The sequence below is a fragment of the Pseudorasbora parva genome, chromosome 17 (assembly GCF_024679245.1).
Source record: "Pseudorasbora parva isolate DD20220531a chromosome 17, ASM2467924v1, whole genome shotgun sequence".
NCBI classification, from domain to species: Eukaryota; Metazoa; Chordata; class Actinopteri; order Cypriniformes; family Gobionidae; genus Pseudorasbora; species Pseudorasbora parva.
This window is the reverse complement of record NC_090188.1, coordinates 23,539,066-23,563,818: the sequence shown is the minus strand read 5'-3', so window position 1 is coordinate 23,563,818 and position 24,753 is coordinate 23,539,066. Positions and strand designations below refer to the sequence as shown.

Below are 24,753 nucleotides of genomic sequence, written 5' to 3'. Positions count from 1 at the left end.
TTAATTATAATTATTTTAACTATGGGTTTAAAATTATGTATTTGCCACGTCCCTACTTTTGCGTGTTTGTTCAAACATTTGTTTTAATATACTCAAAATAATGGCAAGAACATCTTTTATAATAAAGTGTTTGTATCCATTCATTTCATGTGTTGGGATCATTTTCTATTTTGCAGTTAGCTGGTGGAGAGGTGTGTGTCCTTGCATTTGCTCCGTCAGTTATTAACAGCCAAATGAAGAATGAATAGAGAGAGATGTGAGCAGTTAAAACCCACTATTCAAATTTACAGAGAGAAAGAAGGATCATAATTATTTAGTAATTTCTGTCTCTTAATTGTCAGTGACATTTCTGTGATGTTATAGCTTTGGGAATTAGAGTAGATGACCTCATACACATCATTAAACCTCAGTCCCCGGCTCCAGTTAACCCTGAAAATGTTGTTGTTTCTATTTTTAGGCTGGTATTAAATGTAAAATGGAAAGCAAAGCCTGAGGGGTATAATGAACCGGTTCAAAAGGGAAATATAGGAAATTATGATATAGATGGAGAGAGCCTGATAGGGGACTGTTATTTCTAACATGATGACACGTGCTTGTGTTTTTAACCAGAACAATGGGCACATGGCAACAGCGGGTAACCATGGCGACTTTTAAGGTATCCGGATGGGATTAGGATAACAGTGCCAATTCTTTTAGGTTCACATCTAATGAAGTCCTTATTGGTGTTTCAGACACATTGTGTTTTCCTCTGAAAGGACAAAGCTGATTTCCCAAATGTGTTTCTTCTCTTTCATCGTTTCTCTGTAAGTGCCCTGAATGGCTTCCGGTACTTACAGAAATCTAATGACATCCCAGTTGACAGGAAATACAAAAGCACTTCTCTCAGAACAGAGTAAAAACGAAGACAGAGAAAGCCCAATTTACAACAAATAATGTAATTATCAGTGCTGAACAATGTCTCACAAATTGGACATGATTATATAACCATATTAGGTGCTAACAGATTTTTTTATATATATGTGCAACAACATAGAGCCTTTTTAGATAATATAAAAAGCTGTTTGATTTTGAATGCAGATGCTTCCAATATGGCAAGCCGTTTTAACTCATTCATTCACAGGATATGCATTCTTGATATCAACAATTCAATTTTTACTAGTTAAAATGCCAATTCTTGATGATATCAATATTGAACTTCAACTAGTAAAAACTCTCATTCTTGATATCAGTATTTAGTAAATTGTATTTTCACTAGTGAAATGTCACCATAGCATCCCATTATTAATATATCAATTATCATATCAATTGTTGATATCAATAATTCAATTACTGATGTCAATATCATTTCAGGTATCTAAAATGGCTTTCTTACTAGTAAGAATCACATTCATGATATCAGTAATTAACAATGTCACTAATGGCAATTAAAATTGTTGATATCAAAAATTAAAAAAAAAATTTGGTAATAAATTGTTGATGTCAAGAATTGGCTAAAAATATTTTTTGACATCAACAATTTTAATTGCCTCTAGTGACAATGTTAATTACTGATATCATGAATGTGATTCTTAGTAGTAAAAAAAAGCCATTTTAGATATCTGAATAATTGATCATTTAATTATTGATATCAACAATTGAATTCGAATGGCATCCCATGGTGACATTTCACTAGTGAAAATACAATTTACAAAATACTAATATCAAGAATGAGTTTCACAAGTTCAATTGATATCGTCAAGAATTGGCATTTTAACTAGTGAAAATGTAATTGTTGATATCAAGAATTAGCATTTTAACTAGTAAAAATATAATTGCTGATATCAAGAATTCATATCCTGTGTATGAGTATAAGTCAAAACAGCTTGCCATATTTCTAAAGGTCACTGTAATTAGACGAGATGCCTGCTGTTTGGCTATGAATTTTTTAAAAGCTCGGGCGAGCTGGTAGAAATATTAAATAAAAACAATCATTGCTAATTTGTTGCAATATATATTTGCTTTGTGCTCAAAGCAGAAAGTTAATATAGTACTAGAATCAGAGTATGAATACACAGTTGACGGATGGATGGATGGATGGATGGATGGATGGATGGATGGATGGATGGATGGATGGATGGATGGATGGATGGATGGATGGATGGATGGATAGATGGATATGTAGGCTTAAATTTTTTTTAAAATGTGAGTGAGTAGTGTGTTTCAATGATCTGAGTTGTTATACAGTCTTGCTATGGCCAATGGTTATTATTCAGAAATATTACAAGAATATTTCGCTAAATACTTAGAATTAACCAATCATAGTCAAGTAGCCTAGCCCATTTCACATATAGTGTAATACTAATAGCCTAGATAATGTTATCATAAGATATTTTTGATATTTGCTCTTACACTCACAATTAACGAGCAGAAAACGTAAAGAATATAGCGTAATAAATCTTTTGCTGTAGGCTACCTCCTTGTATAATATCCCACCATTTACTCGTTTACATAAGGAAATCATTGACATAAATTCGATTGCCCGAAATCATATTTACTTCATTGACATGTTCATTTCCGTTAGCTATGCATAATTTGAGTTTTCAACAGCTGTCTTCTAATTCATCCCACCATTAAGCATTATTATTTGACAACAGCTAATCAGCGTCCTGCTAAGGGGCACAGCAGGAACCCAGCATAGACTTTTTCATCATTCCAGAATGTACCATTTAATGCGCGTCCCCCTCTCCTCCCCCTGCGCACTGGAGCGGTCGAGCCCACCCCGTCTTAAGCGCGCGCCATGGTTCAGTCCAGACCAGAACATCATGGCGATAGATGGTAAGTAGGCCAATACCTCTCTCTCAAACTCTCTTCTCTTTTCAAACCCTCGCGCGCTTCTGTGCGTGCGGTGGTTCAATTCGAATGTTTTCCCGCTGGATGTGGCGTGTAATGTTTTTGTGTGTGTGTTGGGACGCTAGAGGGAAAGTTTGTGTGTTGTAGTGTGGAGTGAAGTGATTGTGGTGCTGAACGAACAGCTCCCGCACTGGCGACTCCCAGATAAACTCACATCGCTATTTGATGGTTTCTTTCACTGTAGTGCGAGAGAACCGGCAGGTGCCCGTCGCGTCGTTAAAGAAACCCGCTGGTTTCACTTCTCCATTTGGGAGAGTGCCACCGTCTGTGATGTAACTCGGAGATAGTATAGAAATCAAGTCTCTTTTAAAGTCAGTGTTCAGTCTGTTGTGTTATTTTGAGACACTCATACAGGTTGTCGCGCGATGTCTGTGTAGCAGAGGTTTCCTCGCTGAAGGATTATGTCGTTCTCTGATCTTTGCACTTGAGCAGAATTGTGTGTTTGCATAGGTATTAATTGTAACGTGTTCCTTTCATTGCGTTGTTTCTAAATTGCCTTCACGTCGAGAAGAATAAAAAAAACATTCGCGGTTTTTTCAGTGTGTAGTACCATATTTGTATGTAGGCGGTTTGCGTAATGTCAGTTAGATCAAGTTTATGAATAATTTTCTTTTGTATATAGGCTGTTTGTCACTGAGACTGGATGATAGTGTTTTAAAGGCTTTTTTATTATTACCATGACTGCAAGCCAGTACCAACACACCCCCACACACACATCCTCCACACGAGAAGAGATTAAATTATTTCTTATCGAATATCCAGTGGTTACAGTTCATGTAAATCCTGCTGGTTAAGGTACATTTGTAACATTTTAACTTGATTTTTAAAATGCAGTTCAGTTAATGTAACACTATTTTGATCTGCACTCACATTAACTTTGCTGAAAAAGTTTTTAAGGGTGTTTTAGCTGATAAAAACAACACCAAGATGAAAAAAAAAACACATCGGTAACTGGTTTAGTTAGCAAAATGGGCCATCAGGTAAAGTGGGACAAATCATTTTCATAGTTGATTGCCTTTTAAATATGCACATTGTCAAATTTAACTGATCTAGATGGGTACATTGGGGGAAAAAAAGACCTATGAGTTACCTTTTAAGTGCATCAACCACTTATGACAAAGTGGATATGACAAAATTAGTTTCAGTTTTCATAGAACACAGTTACTTTAAATGTCATTATTTAAATTGCTGCAAACACATTTGATTTATCAATATGAATTCACTGTTGCTGACGATCTGTCCCAGTTAACCTAGAAAGATGAAAACACTGAAAAATGGAGCGTGTGTTTTATCATTGTCACATAGAAGTTACATACAATATTTTCAATTATTTGTTGTGCTGAGTGTAAAACGCTTTTATCAGTGCTCCATCGAGAGTCTATTTTACATTTGTTCACCCTAAAGGAAAATGTTTTTGTCTTCATTATTGTGATGTCAAATGCATAGTCATATATTGACCTAACCTTTATAAATTTTCGTAGCTACAATGATGAACAATACCTTAAGCTACATCACTGCAGAATCCAGTGTTCTTTTGCGAGAAATCACAAAATCTGTAAGAAAGTGAAAAGAGGGCAATCTATTTTACGAAGGCGATAAGTAGTCTCCTCAAATTCTGTTTATATTTTAATATTTAATAAAAATGTAGCTGTGTGTGTAATGTAGAGGTCCCAGAAACAATGCAGTGCTTACAAGGGCTGGTTATTCTGCATTGTGCTGCAGGTCAGTTAACCGTATTGACAAGTTGACATCCAAACAGACCGATTTTGCCTCAGGACAATCAGATACTTTATCTGCTCTCCTCTCCCCGCTCAGCTGTTGACAAAGTGAGTCCACATCAAATATTTACAGCACTTCACTGCTGTTCCGCAGAGAATAAAACCCCAAATCATGTTGGCATAACAAAAGAGCTGCACATAAAGCAGGATGTGGATTGCTGATGAGGAAGAATAGGATGAAAAAAGAGGCTGTGAGCATTTGTTTAACTGTTACCACTTCAGTGAAGTGTGTTACCCTGAAAGAGCTCTAGCTTTTGTTCTTTTCTGTTTAGTTCCCATGAATCTCTTGATTGAAAGGGAAAAAAAAACTCAACATTTTTGCCTCTTTTTATGGCGGACATATGCTGTGTTGTTGTGAGGTTGTATTCGCAGAGTAAAGTAAGTAAGTGTTTGGTGAGTTGTTTACTTTTTTAGATAAATGCTGTAAGGAAGAGAACTTGAATGTGATGGATTTTGAAAACACGGTACATTAATTTCACACGTCACTCTCAGACATTTGTGCACACGAAGGACGACTTTGGAATGATTACAGGGAAGTTATTCAGCCATAGCCAAAAGAAGGCACTTTGTCATCAGCGCTGACAGGTGGATTTCAAACTCTGATGGATCTCTGTAATGGACGACCTTTAAAACCCTCAAATGATATTTGCATGCGATATTGCGTCGCTCTAAAGTAGGGCTGGGCGATATGGCCCAAAAAAATTATCACGATATAATTTAGCATATCAGTCGATATCGATAAATATCACGATAAATGTAAAATCTTTATTTCTTTAAAGTTTAAAGGCATATTTTTGCTCCTGAGTGAAATATGTAGAAAACAAACAGTTAGCTGTGGTTTTTAAACTAACCTTTATTGTCAAAACATGACAAACACTTCCCAAACAAGTGAACAATTTATTTAAACTGAGGTAGATTTATTTATTAAAATCTTAACTGTGGTCAGCATTTTTTTACTCAACACTATATATCAATAATATATCATTATACAGGGCTTGACATTAAGCATGTTCATGTGCTTGTCCTTCGAACAAGTACATCGTTCAAGCTTGTCCAAGTAAAAAATTAGCTTGTCCGGAAAAGTGTGTGTGTGTGTGTGTGTGTGTTTGTGTGTTGAAAATATAATTTATTCTGAAGCATTATTCTCACCAGTGTTCAGTCAGCTTTGACATATTTAAATCTGCATATTTGTGGTTTTTATTTTTATTGAATCATTTGAAATTTGTGATATTTTCACCTTTTATAAAGGGCATTTTCCCTTAATCTTATTAACTATAGGCTAAGCTTCATGTTTCATTTTATATTTGTAATTTAAATGATCAATACATTAAATTAAAATAAGACACTATAAGGGCTGTTACCAATCAAAATAAAAAAATTACACTGAAAAATTACAACAGCATTAAAAAATGTTTTGAGATTTGTAGTTTTGAATAGACAAATAAGACATGTTGGAAAGTATGTTTAAAGATCAAATTAAACCACCAGTAGGTGGCAGCAGGTGGCCGTCTTAATGAGCGAGTCACTGAGTCGTTCATTCAAACGATTCATTCAAACACTGAATCGTTTATTTACACACGTTGCTGTGAGACGCGTTGCGGTTCTGCTGTGAACGATTTTCGCAGCTGAAATAGAACAAAACGCTCAATATTGCATTATATATAATTAATCGTGTAAGTAAAACACTAAAAACGCAAACGGGCAACAAAAAAAAAAGCGTTTTAAGAAACATTTTAAGGCCCATTCTCTTGCCTCACAGTGGATTGGTCCACCGTGCATCTCACCGACACACACACACACACCTCACCGACAGTGGGCTGGTCGGGAGAGAGAAAAGTTCAGTATTTGTGGATCTACAGTAAGGGCTGTCTAGTCTATTTTATTAATTTTAAACACCAGATGACATTATTTCTCTTTTCCCACCCAGCAAAAACTCGTTGAAAAGACGTCGAAAAGACGACATTGCCAGACGTTTAAACAACGTTAAAATTTGGTTGAAAAGTGAAAGGTGAAAAGACGTCTTTTTCAGGTCGTTGAAAAGACGTATATACAAGGACGTCCCACTTGCGTCTAAATCTGGTTGTAAAGTGAAAGTTGAAAAGACGTCTTTTTCAGGCCTAATTTCAACCGCATATTAACGGTTGAAATTAGGCCTGAAAAAGACGATTATATAATATTTTAATTAATGTCAAAATAAGACAATACACAAGAGTACACAAACTATGTGTTTATTGACACATCAAAAACAATTTTCATCAAACAGTGTAAAAACAATAATTGTGTGAACTATTATTACAAAAAATAACTTTTCTATATGTAAAATCTAATTTATACCTGTTATCAAAGCTGAACTCTTCAGTGTCACATGATCCTTCAAAAATCATTCTTGATTTGATGCCTTAAGAATCATTTATTAGTATCAATGCTGAAAACAGTTGTGCTTCTTCATATTTTTGTGGAAACCATGATAGTTTTTCAGCATTCTTTAAATAAAACTTTCAAAAGAGCAGCATTTATACACACACACACACACACACACACAGTTTAAGCATTTACTGTAACTTTTGATCAAATTAATCCATCTTTTCTGAATATTTTTTTTTCAAAATATTAAAACTTTATAAAACAGAACAATGACCAATTATAAACACAAAGAACTCATTAAAGATTGTTCACCCAACAATTAAGATTGTCATTAATTACCCCTGTGTAGCTCCAAACCCGTAAGACTTTAGTGCAGAACACAAATGAAGTTTTAGCAGATGCCTTCTGTGGACAAAAAACAAAACATTTTTGTTCACAAATGATGTATCTCCGAAGCATGTTCACAAGCATGCCTCAAGCCAACACAACACGGATGCATTGTGGTGCTCTCATGAACATGCATCGGATATATATATTTTGTGAAAAAATATGCTGATTATTTTTGCACACACAAAGCATTCACGTTGCTTCATAAAATCGAGGTTAAACCAATGAAGGCATGTGGGTTACTTTGATGTCTTTACTACCTTTCTGAGATAAACTATGAAATGGAAGGACAGAAATCTCTCAGATTTAATTAAAAAGAAGATGAATAAAATTCTCACAGTTTGGAACAACATAAAGGTGGGTGATGAAATGTTTTGGTTAAATGTTTTACATTAGGTAAATCAGTCAACATATCAATAAACCGCTTGTTCTTCTGCTCCTTTCACCATCCCAATCTGGATTATTGAACCACGACAGAAGCTTCCACTTTGAATACTTTAGCCTGGCTGTTTTTCTCCAGCATCTAAAGAGAGAAAGAAAACAATAACCCAAATGTAAATGTTAACACAAAACAAAACAATGGTTGTCTGTTAGTTTCCACCTGAGGGCACAAAAGACTGAACATGATTAATAGCATGAGAATAATTTACTAAAATTTTCTACACCGTTTTGTTACTTTCTCTACATTGCAAATGTTGTACAATTAAAATAACTATGCAAGTACTACAAAAAAGTAAACTACTGAAAAGGATGGTACACTGGAAATATGGTCACCTTGTACTCACCCTCATGTCATCATCATCAATTGAAACTGGGAACCTGCACACACTGTAAAAAGATGCAGTGGCCTGTGGTTTTATTTAGCTGTACAAACAAAAGGGAAACAAGATGACAACATCACTGATTATTCCAAAATATTTCATATTTCTGTGCAAATTAAAGTGTACTCATTCTTCATCAGTGATTATTGACTAATTAGTATGTGAGGGGTTCTCAACTCTTGACCCTCAAGGTCCAGTGTCATAAAGGATACGTCTCAATCAGCTTCATAGTTTCCTAGGTTGTGAATTAGTATATTGTGTTTATGAATTCGGGCACTGGTAAGAACAGTGGCTCACTACAGATCGTTGACTATATATACACACTACTGATATTAATGAACAAGATAGATAGATAGATAGATAGATAGATAGATAGATAGATAGATAGATAGATAGATAGATAGATAGATAGATAGATAGATAGATAGATAGATAGATATTAATATACATATATACATAGATATTAATGATGTATTTCTAATGCTATTTACAGTACATAATAATAAATACTGTTACATAAAAACCTTCCCTTTATTCAAAGAGATAGGAGCTGCTCTTGCATACCCGAGAAGCGTTTTAAAGATGACCACTGTGCGAAAGGACTTGTCTTAAAGGGACTTTGGTATAACTTACCAGTCATATGGAACATAATGTCTAGAGATGTTCTTCGACAGGGGTATGCTCCAACTTTAGTGCACGGCCATCAGCAAGGAAGAATCTACGAACATCTGTCACAGAGACAAAAATATTTAGTAGCCTATTCAATGTAAGGTTTATTATAAATAAATTATAGCAGCACAAACGCAGAATAGAAAAAGTAATTTACATATATATATATATATATATATATATATATAAAAAATAGAATTAATTTTTTTTGGTTTACTTATTTAATAATACTAACACAGTGTCACTTATGTTTGTACATTAAAGCCTTTTTTTAAAATAACTATATATATATATATATATATATTTGCAAAAGAAATTTACAGATGCATGGTGATATAGATGAAATATGATGTATATTCATTTTTGATATAACGTTATATTGTGAAAAAATGCATATGAAGTTCAAAGTGCTTTCTCAGATCACCTGTTTCCTTCTGTCTGTACTTCCCATTGGAAATTATAAAATATATGCGGTAGGTAGAGGGCTTTTTCTTCTTCTGGAATCACAGAACAAATTGTATCAGTATTAGTGTACAACGTAAGATCATAACGTGTATGAAATCAGCTCATTTTCATGCTGTTTAAATGACGTCACCGATTAACCGTACAGTTCATATTTTAGGTTAAATTAATTAGCTTACTTCCAAACAAAACTATCAAAATATCTCATCTACACATAAGATGTGATTTTAAAAGCCCCAACTTCCATTAACAAGAGCTTTAACCTGCCTGTAGTTAACGTTAGCCTAACGGTTAAGATGCTAACGAACTTTTTCCAAAGATACTAACGTTAACTTAAACCATTTCTATAACGTAAAATTCAACGGAAGCGTGTCATAAACATGAAAAGTGTAAGGAACATTTGTATGTACTATTTGTGTAATTGTAGGCACTAAACTTACCTGAAATTATGCAAACAACAATGAGAGACGGAGTTTTGCTGCTTGTCAGTTGAGTTGCGTAGCTCCGTTTCTATGGTAACGCCCTCTGCTCCAGTTCAAATGTGACGCGAATGTTCAGCGCGCGCGCCCATTAAAACGCGCAGAAGTCACGAAGCATTTACATAAATGCATAAATGTCGAATTAATAAAGTTAATAATTTGATAACCAGATAAAATGTCCTGAAACTTGATACATTATTAAGTGGATAGCAGGCCTAATTCTAGCATCAACCTGTAAATGGAAAGAGAATAAAGCTGTATTGAGAATGAAAAACGATCAGTTTATAATATAAGTCAGTTTATAATATAACTAATATAATATAGCTTTTGAAATGTATAGGCTACGTGTAGAAATAAAATAGCAAAAATGCTGATTAAAATCTATACATAAGACATACAGCCTACTGTTGCAGATGTAGCCTAGTAGAACAACTTTTATGTATTTTTAATTATATATTTTGAAATGGATTTCAATATATTTAACAGTGCACTTCAAATATAACCTATGTGAATAAATTACGGGTGCAATTAAAATTAATTTATTAATAGGCTATAAGTGTGGTTTATTGCAGTCTAAACTGTGATATGTAGGCTAATATGTTTTTATGGATGCATTATATTAAAGGCTGAATGTAGTGATTGTTAACAAAAGTTCAGAAATAGATGTAGCCTATAATATACAACAGTCTATTTTTTCACTTGCTTTAGTAGACTGATTAATTATGTTTATGGCTATGTGGTCGAAACAGACGCACATTAACTTGGGCTAAATTTGGACCAAACAGAGCCCAGTGTTCAACGTCTTTTTTTGGGCTAAATTTGGACCAAATCAGACGGACCAAACAGAGCCCAATGTACAACGTCTTTTTTTGGGCTAAATTTGGACCAAATCAGACGGACCAAACAGAGCCCAATGTGCAACGTCTTTTTTTGGGCTAAATTTGGACCAAATCAGACGGACCAAACAGAGCCCAATTTTCAACGTCTTTTTTTGGGCTAAATTTGGACCAAATCAGACGGACCAAACAGAGCCCAATGTGCAACGTCTTTTTTTGGGCTAAATTTGGACCAAATCAGACGGACCAAACCGAGCCCAATTTTCAACGTCTTTTTTTGGGCTAAATTTGGACCAAATCCGACGGACCAAACAGAGCCCAATTTTCAACGTCTTTTTTTGGGCCAAATGAAGGCCATGACGGGCCGACTTGAATTAGCCCAAAAAACAACGTCTAAAAGACGTCTGGTGCTGGGTGGGTTGATACAGGCGATGCGGAGTCATTAATACATCACCAAAGACAAACAATTATGATAGCGATGTACAAGTCCGATGTTTTAGTGATTATAGTTTGGTAACGTTAGCTTGTTGTAAGTCACCCACTACAACTAAAAAGATAATAAGCTCGGTGTGTGAATGTAGTTAATGTAGATTCACCGCTGTGTTGGGCTCAATGTTATATGGAAGAACTTTGAAGAAACACGATAATTTAATAATTAAATTCCGTGTGGTGACTGTGAACCTATGATAAGCAGTCCACGCACGTCGCTCAGTTTTATGTCGGATTCGGATGGGATCTAAAATATCTCCAAACCACTGAAGTTGAGCGAACTAACTTGTCAACGATATCTGTGTCCTCCGAGCTGGTCGTGAGCGCTGCATTTTCTTCACTATTGCTCATTTTTAATCGCTCCACTTAACTCCGATCCTCCAAGCCTGTCAGCCAAAGACTGTAAACATCACCACGTGCAGCACCCAGAAGCCCGGTCTGCAATACGCATGCGCAGAATTACACATATCGCGTAAGCATTATATCGAGAATTTATCGACCTGTTGTTATCGTTTTATCGAGGAAAATAATATCGTGATAATTATCGTTATCGTTTTATCGCCCAGCCCTACTCTAAAGTAGTTATTATTTAATCTGGAGGTGGATGAATCTCACTGCTCACCAGTTCATAATTTCATCAGTCTTTTTGCTCACCATTAGAGAGTTGCCTCATTTTACCCGTAAATGAGAGAATAGCTTGTCAGAATAGGACAACACTGTGCACAAGAGATGTTGTTATTTCAGAGCACTTGAGGCAACATACTCTCAGCTGCTTAAGCTCCATTGCTAATCACATTACATAGCTGCCATTTCCTGTTAACAACAAAGTGACTGTCAACACAAAACTATATGATGTATTTATTAAAAGATGTGCATTTTTAGATCTGCTATCTGCTTTCTAATTCTTTGCAGAGGTATGTGATGTTTTATTTTCTGATTTGCTGTTTTACCTGTTTCTGAATGTTCTTGCCAAAGCATGATTCATGACACTGGTTGGTTGAACTGTGGTTTTCGAACTGGTTTGTAAACTAGTGTAGAGTCATATGTTCTGTGTATTCTGTTTGCCATTTGGTTCTTTTGACATTTGGGTAATAACGGCCTTTGTGTTCCAAGTTCCAAATTAGTCATAAGAGTTTCGAGTGACATAATGGCATAACGATGACAATTTTAATTTTAAAGCAGCGATCTGTGAAAGATGTGACTCGATTGGATTAATCAAATTTAGAAATGTGTAGTGACTTTCTCCTTATTCCTGAGGGATTTTAGACAGGTTTCTTTATTTATTTATTTTAAATAATATTTATCAAAATACATATTTTATTTTTAACATATTTTATTCTTTCCGTTGATGTATGGTTTGTTAGGATGGGATATTTGGCTGAGATGCAACTATTTGAAAATCTGGAAAGTATTTAAAACTATAGCTTTTAAAGTTGTCCAAATTAAGTCCTTAGCAATGCATATTACTACTAATAATACATTTTTTTGAAATATTTACGATAGGAAATGTATAAAATATCTTCATGAAACATGTTCTTTACTTAATATCCTAATGCTTTTTTGCATAAAAGAAAAATCTATAATTTTGATACATACAATGTATTGGTGACCCATGTGACTTATGCACTGTAAAAAAAAAAAAATCTGGTCTCCAATTAAAAATGTTCTAGTGACTGATTACATCTACATTTTTCAGTTGGCCAAATTGAATTTCTGTGAATTAATTTGAATCAATTCACAGAAATTCAGTTTGGCCAGCTGAAAAATTTAGATGTGATCAGTCACTAGAAAATGTTAATTTGGAGGCATGACATTTTTTTTTACAGTGTGACTGGTTTTATGGTGACAGGGCCACGTATTTCTTTGAAATAAATTGCTTATGCTCACTATGCTGCATTTATTTGATTACAACCACTGTAAAAACTGTGGTGCTTAATATTTTGTGGAATCCATGATATATCTTTTTGCAGGATTATTTAATGAATAGAAAGTAAATAACAAGAAGTAATAAAAGAGCATTTATTTGAAATGTTTTTGTAACATTATAAATGTCTTTACTGTCACTTTGGCCAATTAATGCAATTTAATGCATCCATGCTGAATATAAGTGCATTTATTCTCAAAATATTTCCTTCAAACATTTGAATTGTACACTTTAAAAAAAATATTTAAAAAAATAAGTTACCTGCTGCCTTATTTTTGAGTTGATTGAAATGAAAAATTTGAGTTAATACAATGAACATTTTTAAGAATCGACAACCTTTATTCAAATATTATTAAAAGATTTTTTAAGCACATTGGGGAATTGTGTGTGTGTTTTATTTGTGAAGATGTAGTGAAACATGCCAAATTGTGCTATTTTCATGATTTATCACATTTTTTTATGTGGTTCAGATATGGTAATATTTAGAGTTTCTATTTATTAAACCAATTTCCTTTATTGTATCAACTCAAATTTCTAATTTGAATAAACTCGGGCAACCAGGTTACTTTTGCACATTTGAACGGACATTACGCTGAAATGGATGCATCTTTTATCAAACAGGGTGTACAGTATCTTTCATTTCTCTCTGCTGCCCGTGGGATGTTGATTTGTCTACTGGCCAACTGTGGTTTGGATTTAAACTGGATTTAAAAAAAAATAGCATTCCACTTTATAATATACATGTTTTATTTCACATAAGATGCAACATCAAACTTCACATTTTTCAACAATGATTGATTAAAACAAAAAAGAAATACAAATTGGAAAAAGGATAAGACTTGCCTGTACTTTGCCTGAAGATAGAAATTAGCATACAAACCCACACGCTGGTCTTTAGGCGCATCTTGTGCATGAAATCAGCTGCATCAGCTGCAGCACAGTCCTCAAGAGTCTGACTTCTGCAGAGTCTGTTTTCATGACTCAGATCAGTGCAGACCGGTCATGAACCCGATCCAATGTAAAGTCTGAATGTGTGGAGTTGGTGAAGTCCCAACAGAGTCCAGTCGCCAAAACACACCCACCCCACAGAGCCCCACTCCTTCTCCCGAAGGCTGCTGAGGACTCCAGAGAGCGGAGGTGTAGGGACGTAATTGTTGTGAAGTGTTGGTCTACCGCACGCTGACTGGTGGAGCTCTTTATTTTATAAACAAGAAAGCAAACGAGTTTCATCTTTTGCTGTATCCAGATTAGCAGAGTGAACGCCACTCACAGATTACGCGATTTAATTGTCTAATCAATAAATCATCTGTGAAATCAAGTGGACTTTAATCATGTTATTTAAACTATCTGTGGTTAGCGTCTGATTTAAAACTCTTCACAGGACTGTAAGCAGCCTGGAGGAGTCTGTGAGGAGTAGGAGGAGGAGGAGGCATATGCCAGCAATCAGAATCTTCTCTCTAATTAGTTTGGGACTTGAGATCTAGTGCAGATTTTAAGACTTGTTTGCAAATGCCATTAGCTTTTATGTGTCTTGACGTAAATTGCTTTTCTCTCCCTTGAGGAAGAGAAAGAGAGAGTGAGTAAGAAAGAAAAGGAGAGAAATTTAGACTGTAGTGAATAGGATCTCCCTTAGAGGACCAAGCTGTTAATTGCGGCGTTGTGTGTCAGACTGGTAATGTGTGTGCAGAAGAGAGAGAAAGAGTGAGACTCTCTAGGGCAAAGTCGTCTCTTCTCAGTCTGGTTGTCAGTCTGGGTCACTGTTAGTCAAGACAGCTACATGTAACTGATTCTGGAACCCTCAAATGGTAAATGGTCTGCATTTATTTATATAGGGCTTTCAACAGACCAATGGCCATCCAAAGCGCTTTACATATTGACTCACATTTACCCATTCATACACAGACTGCGTAAATAAGGCACCATCCAGCTCGTCGTGAGCAGCTGGGGTTAGGTGTCTGCTCATGGACACCTCGACACTTGGTCAAGTGGAACCGGGGATTGAATATATGAGCATCACACAATAGTGTCGTTTCTGAATAGGGGAGACATTTGAAACTTTTAGGCAAAGTACCCACATTTGTCACATTTATGCCACAACAAAAGTTTTATTTTAAAATGAATAACAATAACGTGTGAATATGGGGAGTGTATGTGCATATTGTGTGTGTTTGTGCATGCACACGGGTGCGTTTGTGTATGCATGTCTGTTCGTGCACATTCAAATGGGTGTGTGTGAGTGAGAACAAATTAGGCATTCAATTACTAAAATCATCAAAAAGTTTTATGTAAGGGGATGGTTGTAACACTTTCAAAACACACATTACAATATATCCTGCCACTGTCACCCACTGTTTAGCTAGCTCTATTAGCATGGTGCTTTAAAATTAGCAGGTGGTTGATATACCATTCTTTACTAGGGAAACTACACTTTGACCTGATATAACTCCTTATCTACAACGGTAGAAGTACTAAAAAAAATTGTTTTATTTTTTTAACTTAGAATTAGATTTTTTGCTGTAGCTTCAGGAGAGATAGCAACACAGCCTGGAAAACCTTCATGTGGGATTGTAAAGGAAGCCAGATGAAACTGAAACCATTACATCCTATCCTAGACTCCTATCTTATCCCTGATTCGTGGAATTGGTAGTGTTACAACTCTCCCCATGTTATATGCAACTATACCTTGTCTCCCCTAATTATGAACGAATTGGTAGATTAAATGATTCATTGAGTCATTTATATAGGCATTTGCTTACTTTGTTATAGTGCACTTATAAAGTCACTTATATTTGTTTTGTACTTTCGTGTCGTTTTTGGAGAAATTGGGTCAATGATTCAACAACTCAGACATTTACTTGTTTCTTTCTTGAAGGAATCAATGTTTTGTTTTTGTTTTGTTTTTAATCTATTGAGTCAGTGATTAAATTAATCACTTGAATCAGTCAGTGATTAAACGAATATCCTTTCGCTATCTACTGGCTTAACCCTTAAATGCATGACTGTTTCACCAATCATTCTTACATATTCGGGTCTTTAGCGACCCAGAACTATATCTAACATGGATGGATCTCTATCTGTTGTGATAATGTAAAACTCTCCTGAAATTAGTCTAACCATTACAGAAGAATAAAATAATACATTTCGTTACCTTTTAGAGCTTGAAATTCAATTTGAGCAGATGTTTTTTTTTTTTAACCATCATCCCTCACAGTATTTATTTTATACCTCATCAGAGCTCATTTCCCAGTACACTTGGCATTTGGCTCATATTCACCACCTCAAACATACACCCTAAAAAATTCTGAGTAAAAAACAACCCAATGCTGGGTCAAATATGGACTAACCCAGCAGTTGGGTTGTTTTAACCCAGCGATTGGGTTGTATGAAGCAAATATTTAACCCAACCGCAGGATTAAAACAACACAACCAGAGGGTTAAAATAACCCAATTGCTGGGTTAGTCCATATTTGACCCAACATTGGGTTAAAACAACCCAGCAATTTTTAGAGTGTATTCTCAAAACTATCATTTTCAACATCTTCAAAATCAATATTTTGATCACTGACAGCATCTTCACCAGATCCACCATCAAGTGACAGTAACTCTAATATTCGATTTGTGTTCAGTATTTGCTCTGCAGTAAATCTCTGAGCCATTTCAAGTTTTGCAGATCATACTTATTATTGTTTAGTTTTTAGTCTGCGGCAAGTATGAGTGAGATGTCACTTAATCATTATGGTTCAGACATTATTCCATCATTAGAGATTAAATAATTTTTTTACAGAAAAATATATTTACACTTTTACACACCTCGGACCGTTAGTGAACCTATACAATTTTTTCAAAAAAACCTGCAGTTTCCTCCTGATCTCTAACCATTTTCATCATAATCTCTATATTGCTTTATAATACAGTATTCTATGCATAATTCAAATGGGTCTGACATGTTTTCTTCAGTGACTCGTGCATGTGATCCGTTCTGTGCACTCATGTCAGTGGACCGGAGCAGACTGTGTGTGTGCTCTGCGGCAGTGCGCGTGAAACTAACATACAACCAGACTTCATTTACCTCAACTAAAACATATTTACACTGTCTGAATAGCTCCCTCCCTTTCTCCTTTAAAGTGCTCTAGGTGCCATTCACCATGTAGACAATAGTAAATGTGTGAAGTGACCTATTCAGCCGCAGCTTTAGCGTCTATTTAAGGGTGGGACGCTTTCGATTCTAGAGGCATTTGATTGGACAGAAGATGCAATGAGAAGCTGATGTCGACGGCAGAGGCAGATAGTTGGGGCGGCAGTGGCCCCAAGTGGTTCATGTAGATTGTCTACAAACCAGAAGGTTGGTGGTTCGATCCCCGGTTCCATCTGACCAAGTGTCGAGGTGTCCTTGAGCAAGACACCTTACCCCAGCTGCCCCCGACGAGCTGGATGGTGCCTTACATGGCTGACATCGCCGTCGGTGTATGAATGGGTGAATGTGAGGCGATATGTAAAGCGCTTTGGATGGCCATAAGGTCTGTTGAAAGCGCTATATAAATGCAGTCCATTTACCATTTACCATTACAGTACTCAAGTATTTTTACTTTCCAAGTAATTTTGTTTTTCAAGTATACTGTTCTTCTTTGGAAAACATTTACATCACAACATTCCAAAACGTAATATTGTACTTTTTACAGCAATACATTTCATATTGAATATTATTTAATACTTAATTACATTAAAAAATTAGTACTGTATACTTTTACTCAAGTAAAAGTATTCAAAGTTTTACTTGAGTACAAGAAAGTACTACATTTTTAGTGTAATTAAGTATTAAAGGTAAGAAAACAACAACTTTTATTTATGAAATGTAGTGAAGTCAAAAGTATGGCATTATATGTTGTAAGAGTTGGAGTTATGTTAAAGTAAAAATACTCCACTACTGTTTGACTCAACGGTGATGTCATTTTAGCAGAATAAAGAGACAGTAGTTTTTGAATGTTTATTGTTTATCTCCTTAATGCTAATTTTGTCATTGTTTTGGAACACACCAGCTCGTTCATAACCTTAAGGCTAACATATTCATACTAAAAGCTATTAAAAAAAATTTGATTACCAATGCAACAACATTGACTCTTTAGCTTGCATTGTTAATGAAAATCCCCACTAAAGGCAGGCAAACTCTGACAAACAGATTGATGCAAATGTAGCACTTTTTCTGTTTTATAATCACATTTTGCTTTAGATGAAATAAAGATTGTAACCGTGCCTGACAAAAGCACAGATGACCCGTGTGCATTTAGGGCAGTTTGTAATGTCTTCCTTTGAAAGCTATGATCTCTGTGGAGAGTGTGGTCTGGAAGGGTGCTAACTGACCCTATGAATCAGCTCTAATGATTCTTTAATGGAGTTGGCAGAGGTTTAAACTGTTGGCAGATAGAGTTGCTTCATATTAAATGACACTACCAACCCTCAGCACTTGTCGTCAGTGGCGGAGCCAGGATTTTTTTTATAGGGGTGGCCGGGCAGGGGACCAGGGCCATGGGGTGGCACAGAAATCTTTATTTCAGCATAAAAATGTGTTTGACTATTACATACTGGACTGTTTTAGTGCATACAATACAAATGAATACAATTAATTTGTACTTAATTGTAATTGATATAGTATAGTGAATTAGATCATGGAATACTGAGTGAATTTTACACATTTTTTGTGTTATTCCCCACCTCCAGGCAAGGGCTGACATTATAGCTAAAGTTTAACTTGCTCAGTCAGCTCAGTTCTGGTTCTCAAAAACCCAATAGCTTGTTCTCCATTGTTGCATCTTTCATGGATGAGACATGTAGATAACCACAGCCTAAATTATTCAATCGTCATTGAATTTTATAAAATCAATTCCCTCTTTAACAATTCTGAGTTAGTCTGTAAGGACTTTTTCTAAACCCCGCAACCAAAAAAAATAAAGAAAGTTTAACTTTCTATATTAGTTGTCAAAATAAATAATTGCAACAGTTCTGTCAAAAATTAAACTCAGTGAAGGAAAATGTGTCCTCTATTGAATCCCTATGCAAGAATATGAATTTATTTAAATTATGTAATAAGGAAAGAAGTCAACATTTTATTTTATGCATTTAAATATTATCCATTGTTGTTTTTATACTTTGTAAGTTAAAGCAAAATTAGCGCCTATCTTTCAGTATAAATGCACAGTGCTCACATTTATTTGTGCATTAAAAAAATCATATGCATATTAGTTTGTGCCTTACATTTTTTGCTATATTACATGACACAATATTTTCGCACATTTTGTTTCATTATTTCATAATAGATTACAGAAATATGATTTTGCATGTTCGTCATAGTTTCTTTTGCGCTTTATTTGAAGTGATATACAGCGCGGCTGAGCGTGCCACATTTTCACGTGATATTCAAGAGTGCGCCGCGAGTGCAGTAGGCCTATAACAGCAGACACTGAGGACAGGACATTTAGTTTTAGTTTTAGTTTTACTGACATATAGACTGATAACATCTCATCTGACTGCAGATACTGAATCAGGACAAATCTAGATGTGATCAGTCACTAGAAAATTTTCAATTGGAGACTTTTTACAGTGTACTCAAAATGATCTTCTGTCGTGAATCTGAATGTCAGCTATTATTCTTTTCCTAAACTCTTGATAATAAGGATGTATAATGCTCTGAAAACCCCTAAAATAGTGTGTTGATTGGACTCTTACTGCTAGAACTGTATTTGGCACCATAGTACATATTCTCTTTACTAACACACACACTAAACTTGCATGTGATAATATTTTGCCATTTCTTGACCTTTTCTTTTCCACATTTCTTTTTTATTATTATTAAATAATTCCAGTTGGTAGTGATTTACTGTAATCTGTTCACATTTTAGCAGTTGCCTAGTCAGAATTCGCAATATGAACTAAACAGCTCTTTCTTTAATGGTCACTCACTTCTCCCAACCTCTATCTTTTTGTTAAAGGGTTACTTCAGTGATTTAGCATTAAAGTATTAATTCACCCAAAAAAAAAAAAAATCTGTCAATAATTACCTGGAACACAAATTAAAATATTTTTGTTGAAATCTGAATGTTCCGTGTTCGGGCCAAACTCAGAGCTCGAAGCTCTCCCCCTGGACTGCACACCACATACGCATTTAAACCCTCTCCATAAATTATATGTAAGTGCGAACTTGTGAATTAGAATTAGACCCCATTTACATGCATTATACCAGCAACGGTTGGAGTTAAAGGGGGGGTGAAATGCTGTTTCATGCATACTGAGCTTTTTACACTGTTAAAGACTTGGATTCCCACCCTAAACATAGACAAAGTTTCAAAAACTAATGTTGGATGTTTGATGTCAAAAATACTCCTTCCGGTTTCTCACAAGTTTCGGAGAGTTTTTTTCGAGTATGGCTCGACTTGACGTGAACAGAGCGGAAGGTCCTTGTATGGGCCGCACGGGCTCTTCTCCCGGTAGGCGCGCGCGCGTGTACGTGACTAGAGCGAGAGAGGAAATGCACGCCCATAAACACTCGCTCAGGTGCAGATCCAGTCATCCGTGAAAACTTATGTCCTTATAGTCTGCGCTGCGCTCCACTTTATTCCTATGGGTGACATCAAACGACTTCAACGCTTCAGCACAGCGTTCTGGGAAGGCAGCGCTGCATTTGAACCGATTTGAACGCAGAAATGACGGGAAGCTTCACAGCATCGCTTTAGTCGCGTCGCAAAGTGGATTTCCACGGTCATTGCTGTCACAGGACTTCACCAAATCATACCAAAGAAGTGTGTTTTTGATGGAGTGGTCCCAGTGATAAAGGTTCGGTCCTGCTTTGGAAGCAGGCGGTGAGTAAAACTTCTTCAAATGTCTGTTCTGTTGGCTATCGTTGCGTGAGTAAACATCATTAAACGACACGATCGCAACGGTTACTCCATTGTTGTTCTCTGTATAACGTTACACTAGTCTGACGTGCAAAACTGTTTTGCCTGCTACTGCTAAGGTTTAGTCGCATACAATAGTCCAGTGGTTCCCAACCACATTCCTGGAGCCCCCCTAACACTACACATTTTGCATATCTCCTTTGACTGACACACCCATTTCAGGTCTTTGAGTCACTACTAATGAGCTGATGACCTGAATCAGGTGTGTTTGATTGAGGAGACATGCAAAATGTTCAGTGTTAGGGGGGCTCCAGGAATGTGGTTCGGAACCACTGCAATAGTCCATAAACCGAATCATGTCCTCATAAACTGCGTAAACACACAAATATTGAGAAACACACACAAATGTTGACAGGCCACTAAATACAGTAAATACCACAGAGACGGACGTCCTGCTGTTGCTGTTTCTCCTGTTCAGTTTATTTCAGCCTCCGAATGTGATTCTGGATCGATAGCCATGATTTCTCCCATAGACTTGAGGACGTCACCGATTTGTGCGCATTTGTCATTCTTTAGCTCCGCCCACATGATACGCCTCCAGCCGCTGGGTTTTTTCCGGAAAGACTCGGTACAGCCAATATTTCTTTTATAAATATAATAAAACTAAAGACTGTTCGGAGATATGAAGGATGCAATACTACTCTATAGGTACTCAAGATTGACATGAGATTGACTGAAACTGAGTGTTTCACCCCCCCTTTAAATATCTTAATTTGTGTTCTACTGAAGAAACAAACACACCTACATCTTGAATGCCCTGGAGGTAAGCAAATAAACATCAAACTTTTATTTTTGGGTGAATTATCCCTTTAAGATATAACAGATAATATTTGCCTCTCAGAAAACGTACGACTAAAGATAATTTTAGATGCGTAATTACTATTTGGAGCATTGGGATCTCTAGAAAATGGTTTAATTAACTAATTTTTGTGACAACATCAAATTCAACCAAAAATGTTGCATTCCGACTCTTTTTCCATCATGGGTCACAGATGATATACTATACTGTATTGTTTAGCAGAGCATAACATAGAAAATATCTCAGCCTCACCAATAATAATGCACAAAAAAAGAACATTTCAAATGAGCACTCTGTCAGTAAACCCACCCTGGGATATTGGAAAATCACAGGTTGTGCTGTTTCTCAGTGGCATTTTCATTACATCCCTTCTGGTGAGCTGCTTCTAAGTGCTTTTGTTTTTGAAGCCAAAGCGGATTTGTGTGTAAATCTCCCAGACTGTGAGGATAAGATGTTGTTTCTATACAGAGAGTGAGAGATTGTGAAAATAGCACAAATAAAATATGGAGCTGTTAAGCCTGGGCCGGAAGGATTCTGGATATAGATATGATGGATAGTGGTAAGCAAGGCGCATATTTGAATCTCTGCCGTGGTCTCACTATAGTTGTGATCTGGTTGGTAGGTCAGTATAAGTATTTATAGTTCACAGTTACTTAACTCTCCTCATGAGCTGAGAAGCTGCACTCACCTGTGATACTTGGGACAAATGGAAAATGCACATATAAATCTATATTAGTAGATAAAAGGAGTGTTTTTTATTTTTGAAAATAAGTTCTTAGCGCTATGAATTACTTTATTATGGTATACTGTGGTTCTTTGGTTGAAACACACTTTTTGCTTAAGTTTTGAGATTCTTCTCTAAGGAGTCAAGTGTGTGATTGGAAGATGCAAAGGTTGGCATGACTTTGCTTCACAAAAGTGTGATCTCCAGGTCCAAGGGCAATTCTTTTTCCCACTTTCTCGTTCTTTTTTCCTCAGACCAGGATTTGAAACCTATACAAATACCTGTGTAAAACTGGGACGGCCCTCTATAAATACAAAACAGACCTGTCTGAAAGGGGGAGATGGATGAAAGCGAAAGAGCGGGGACAAAAGTACTTGGGGCTTAGCCCTGCAACCTCACCTTGGCTTAGTTTACTTAGTTTTATTTACAGGCCTGGCATTAATCAAATTTCCCTCAACTGAATCAGAACTGGTCTCCAGAGCACAGTCCGCAGAGAGGAACCACAGGCCTCTGATATTCTGATATACTGGTCCACTTTGCAGTTTAATCTGACCATGAATCAACCAAATATACTGATGAGTTCACAAAAAAATCTGCAAGCTCAAATCCAGCAGTTAGAATTTTCTCATCCAGTCAGATTGGAGCTTTCAGTGTTCAGATGTTTCAGCCATATGTACAATATGCATTAGATTGTCTCTAAACAATGGGTGGGAAATAAACTGCAGATGGAGAGATTGCAACTCTTGCTAGGATATCTCAAACTAAGTGAGTTCAACTTCAGTTCAACTAGAATGGATGTTACTGCATATTTAGCAGGGCTGTTAGACCTTAATGTGATTTTTAATCTGCTTTATACACTGTGGGTTTGGAAAAAAAACTGGCTGTGTGACTGTGAAGAAATCTTTCTCTGCAGGCTAGTTGTCAGGATTCCACTTGAATATCAACTGGATAGTTATTTTCCATCATTCTTGCATATACCTGTTATAATTTTATTTTTATTTTATTTTTTTAAATTGTTGCTCATTTTACACACAGCTATGTAAAGGTTAGGTAAACCATAGATATCCATAATAAGGACTAGATATCTTACGGCGGATGCACCATCGGCATCACCGGCGGCCATCTTGTCACAGGCAGGCTTTCTGTTGGGCTCTGTGGAACCTGATGTAAGATGAGTGGTCTGTACGAACATAAATACACTTATCTCGCTGAAATCTTGACGGATTTACAAATGGTTTGGTTTCTTACAAACGTTATTAACATGGCTACAAATCTGGATGCTTTAACACGTCGAAATTGCAGCTTTTCATTTCGATAAACGACTTAATCGTGCAGCTTGTGTATTACGGCTAACTTACATGCACGTTATCAAGGAGGCTGAGACCACAATCGAGCTGTTCAATTATATAGGTTTTATTGACACCAATAACGATTTTATGACAACCAATCTTTTGTCTAGTTAAAATAAACTTAGTTTGCGTGTTTTTTTGTTTGTTTAATTAAAAAAAAAATACAAATTATTTTATTATAATAGTGATATTCTTATTAAAAAAGCATATATATATATATATATATATATATATATATATATATATATATATATATATATATATATATATATATATATATATATATATATATATATATATATATATATATATATATATATATATATATATATATATATATATATATATATTTAGAGCTAGCTCTGGGAAAAAAATTCAGAGCTGTATATGTGTATAAATATATATAATTTCTCATGTTGCCATTCGGTACACAGTTTTAGTAGCCTAAATGTTGATTTAACATAAATACCTTGTGTGTGCGTGTGCGTGTGCGTGTGCGTGTGCGTGTGCGTGTGCTTGTGCTTGTGCGTGCGCGGGTGCGTGCGTGCGTGCGTGTGTATTCATTGCACCCATCTGTTCTGTTCAATGTTACTTTCATATTAAAGTCCATGGTTATAATTATTCATAAGTATGTAGTGTCATGACTACATCTCTGTCATTTATAACAAACGAAACAGTTTGAAAATCGGTTGAAAATTGAGCAAGTTATGGTTATTTAAAAGTACATGCACCATTAAAACACACTGTTACGAGTGAGCGAGCTGCCTGTGACAAGATGGCCGCAAGTTGCGGACGGCGACCTCCATTGGCCAATAGCGCGCACGAGACATCTAGCCT

At 35.8% G+C, this 24,753-nt stretch overlaps 1 protein-coding gene and 1 long non-coding RNA gene across 4 annotated transcripts in view; one reads left to right on the top strand and one right to left on the bottom strand.

Moving 5' to 3' along the window:
* Positions 1-2,758: 2,758 nt before the first annotated feature.
* Positions 2,759-24,753, top strand: part of syt14a (synaptotagmin XIVa) — a 78,200-nt gene continuing 56,205 nt past the window's right edge. For all 3 annotated transcript variants that reach the window (XM_067421323.1, XM_067421322.1, XM_067421321.1), the window contains exon 1: positions 2,759-2,814. In XM_067421323.1, the coding sequence (XP_067277424.1) occupies positions 2,802-2,814 (13 nt within the window). In that variant the 5' untranslated portion in view covers positions 2,759-2,801. The remainder of the gene's footprint in view (positions 2,815-24,753) is intronic.
* On the bottom strand, positions 6,900-9,870 carry LOC137045262 (uncharacterized). Its single transcript, XR_010898726.1, has 5 exons — positions 9,811-9,870; positions 9,333-9,405; positions 8,873-8,967; positions 8,204-8,282; positions 6,900-7,941 (listed from the first exon to the last, which is right to left on the bottom strand). It is a non-coding gene; the product is annotated as an uncharacterized lncRNA (long non-coding RNA).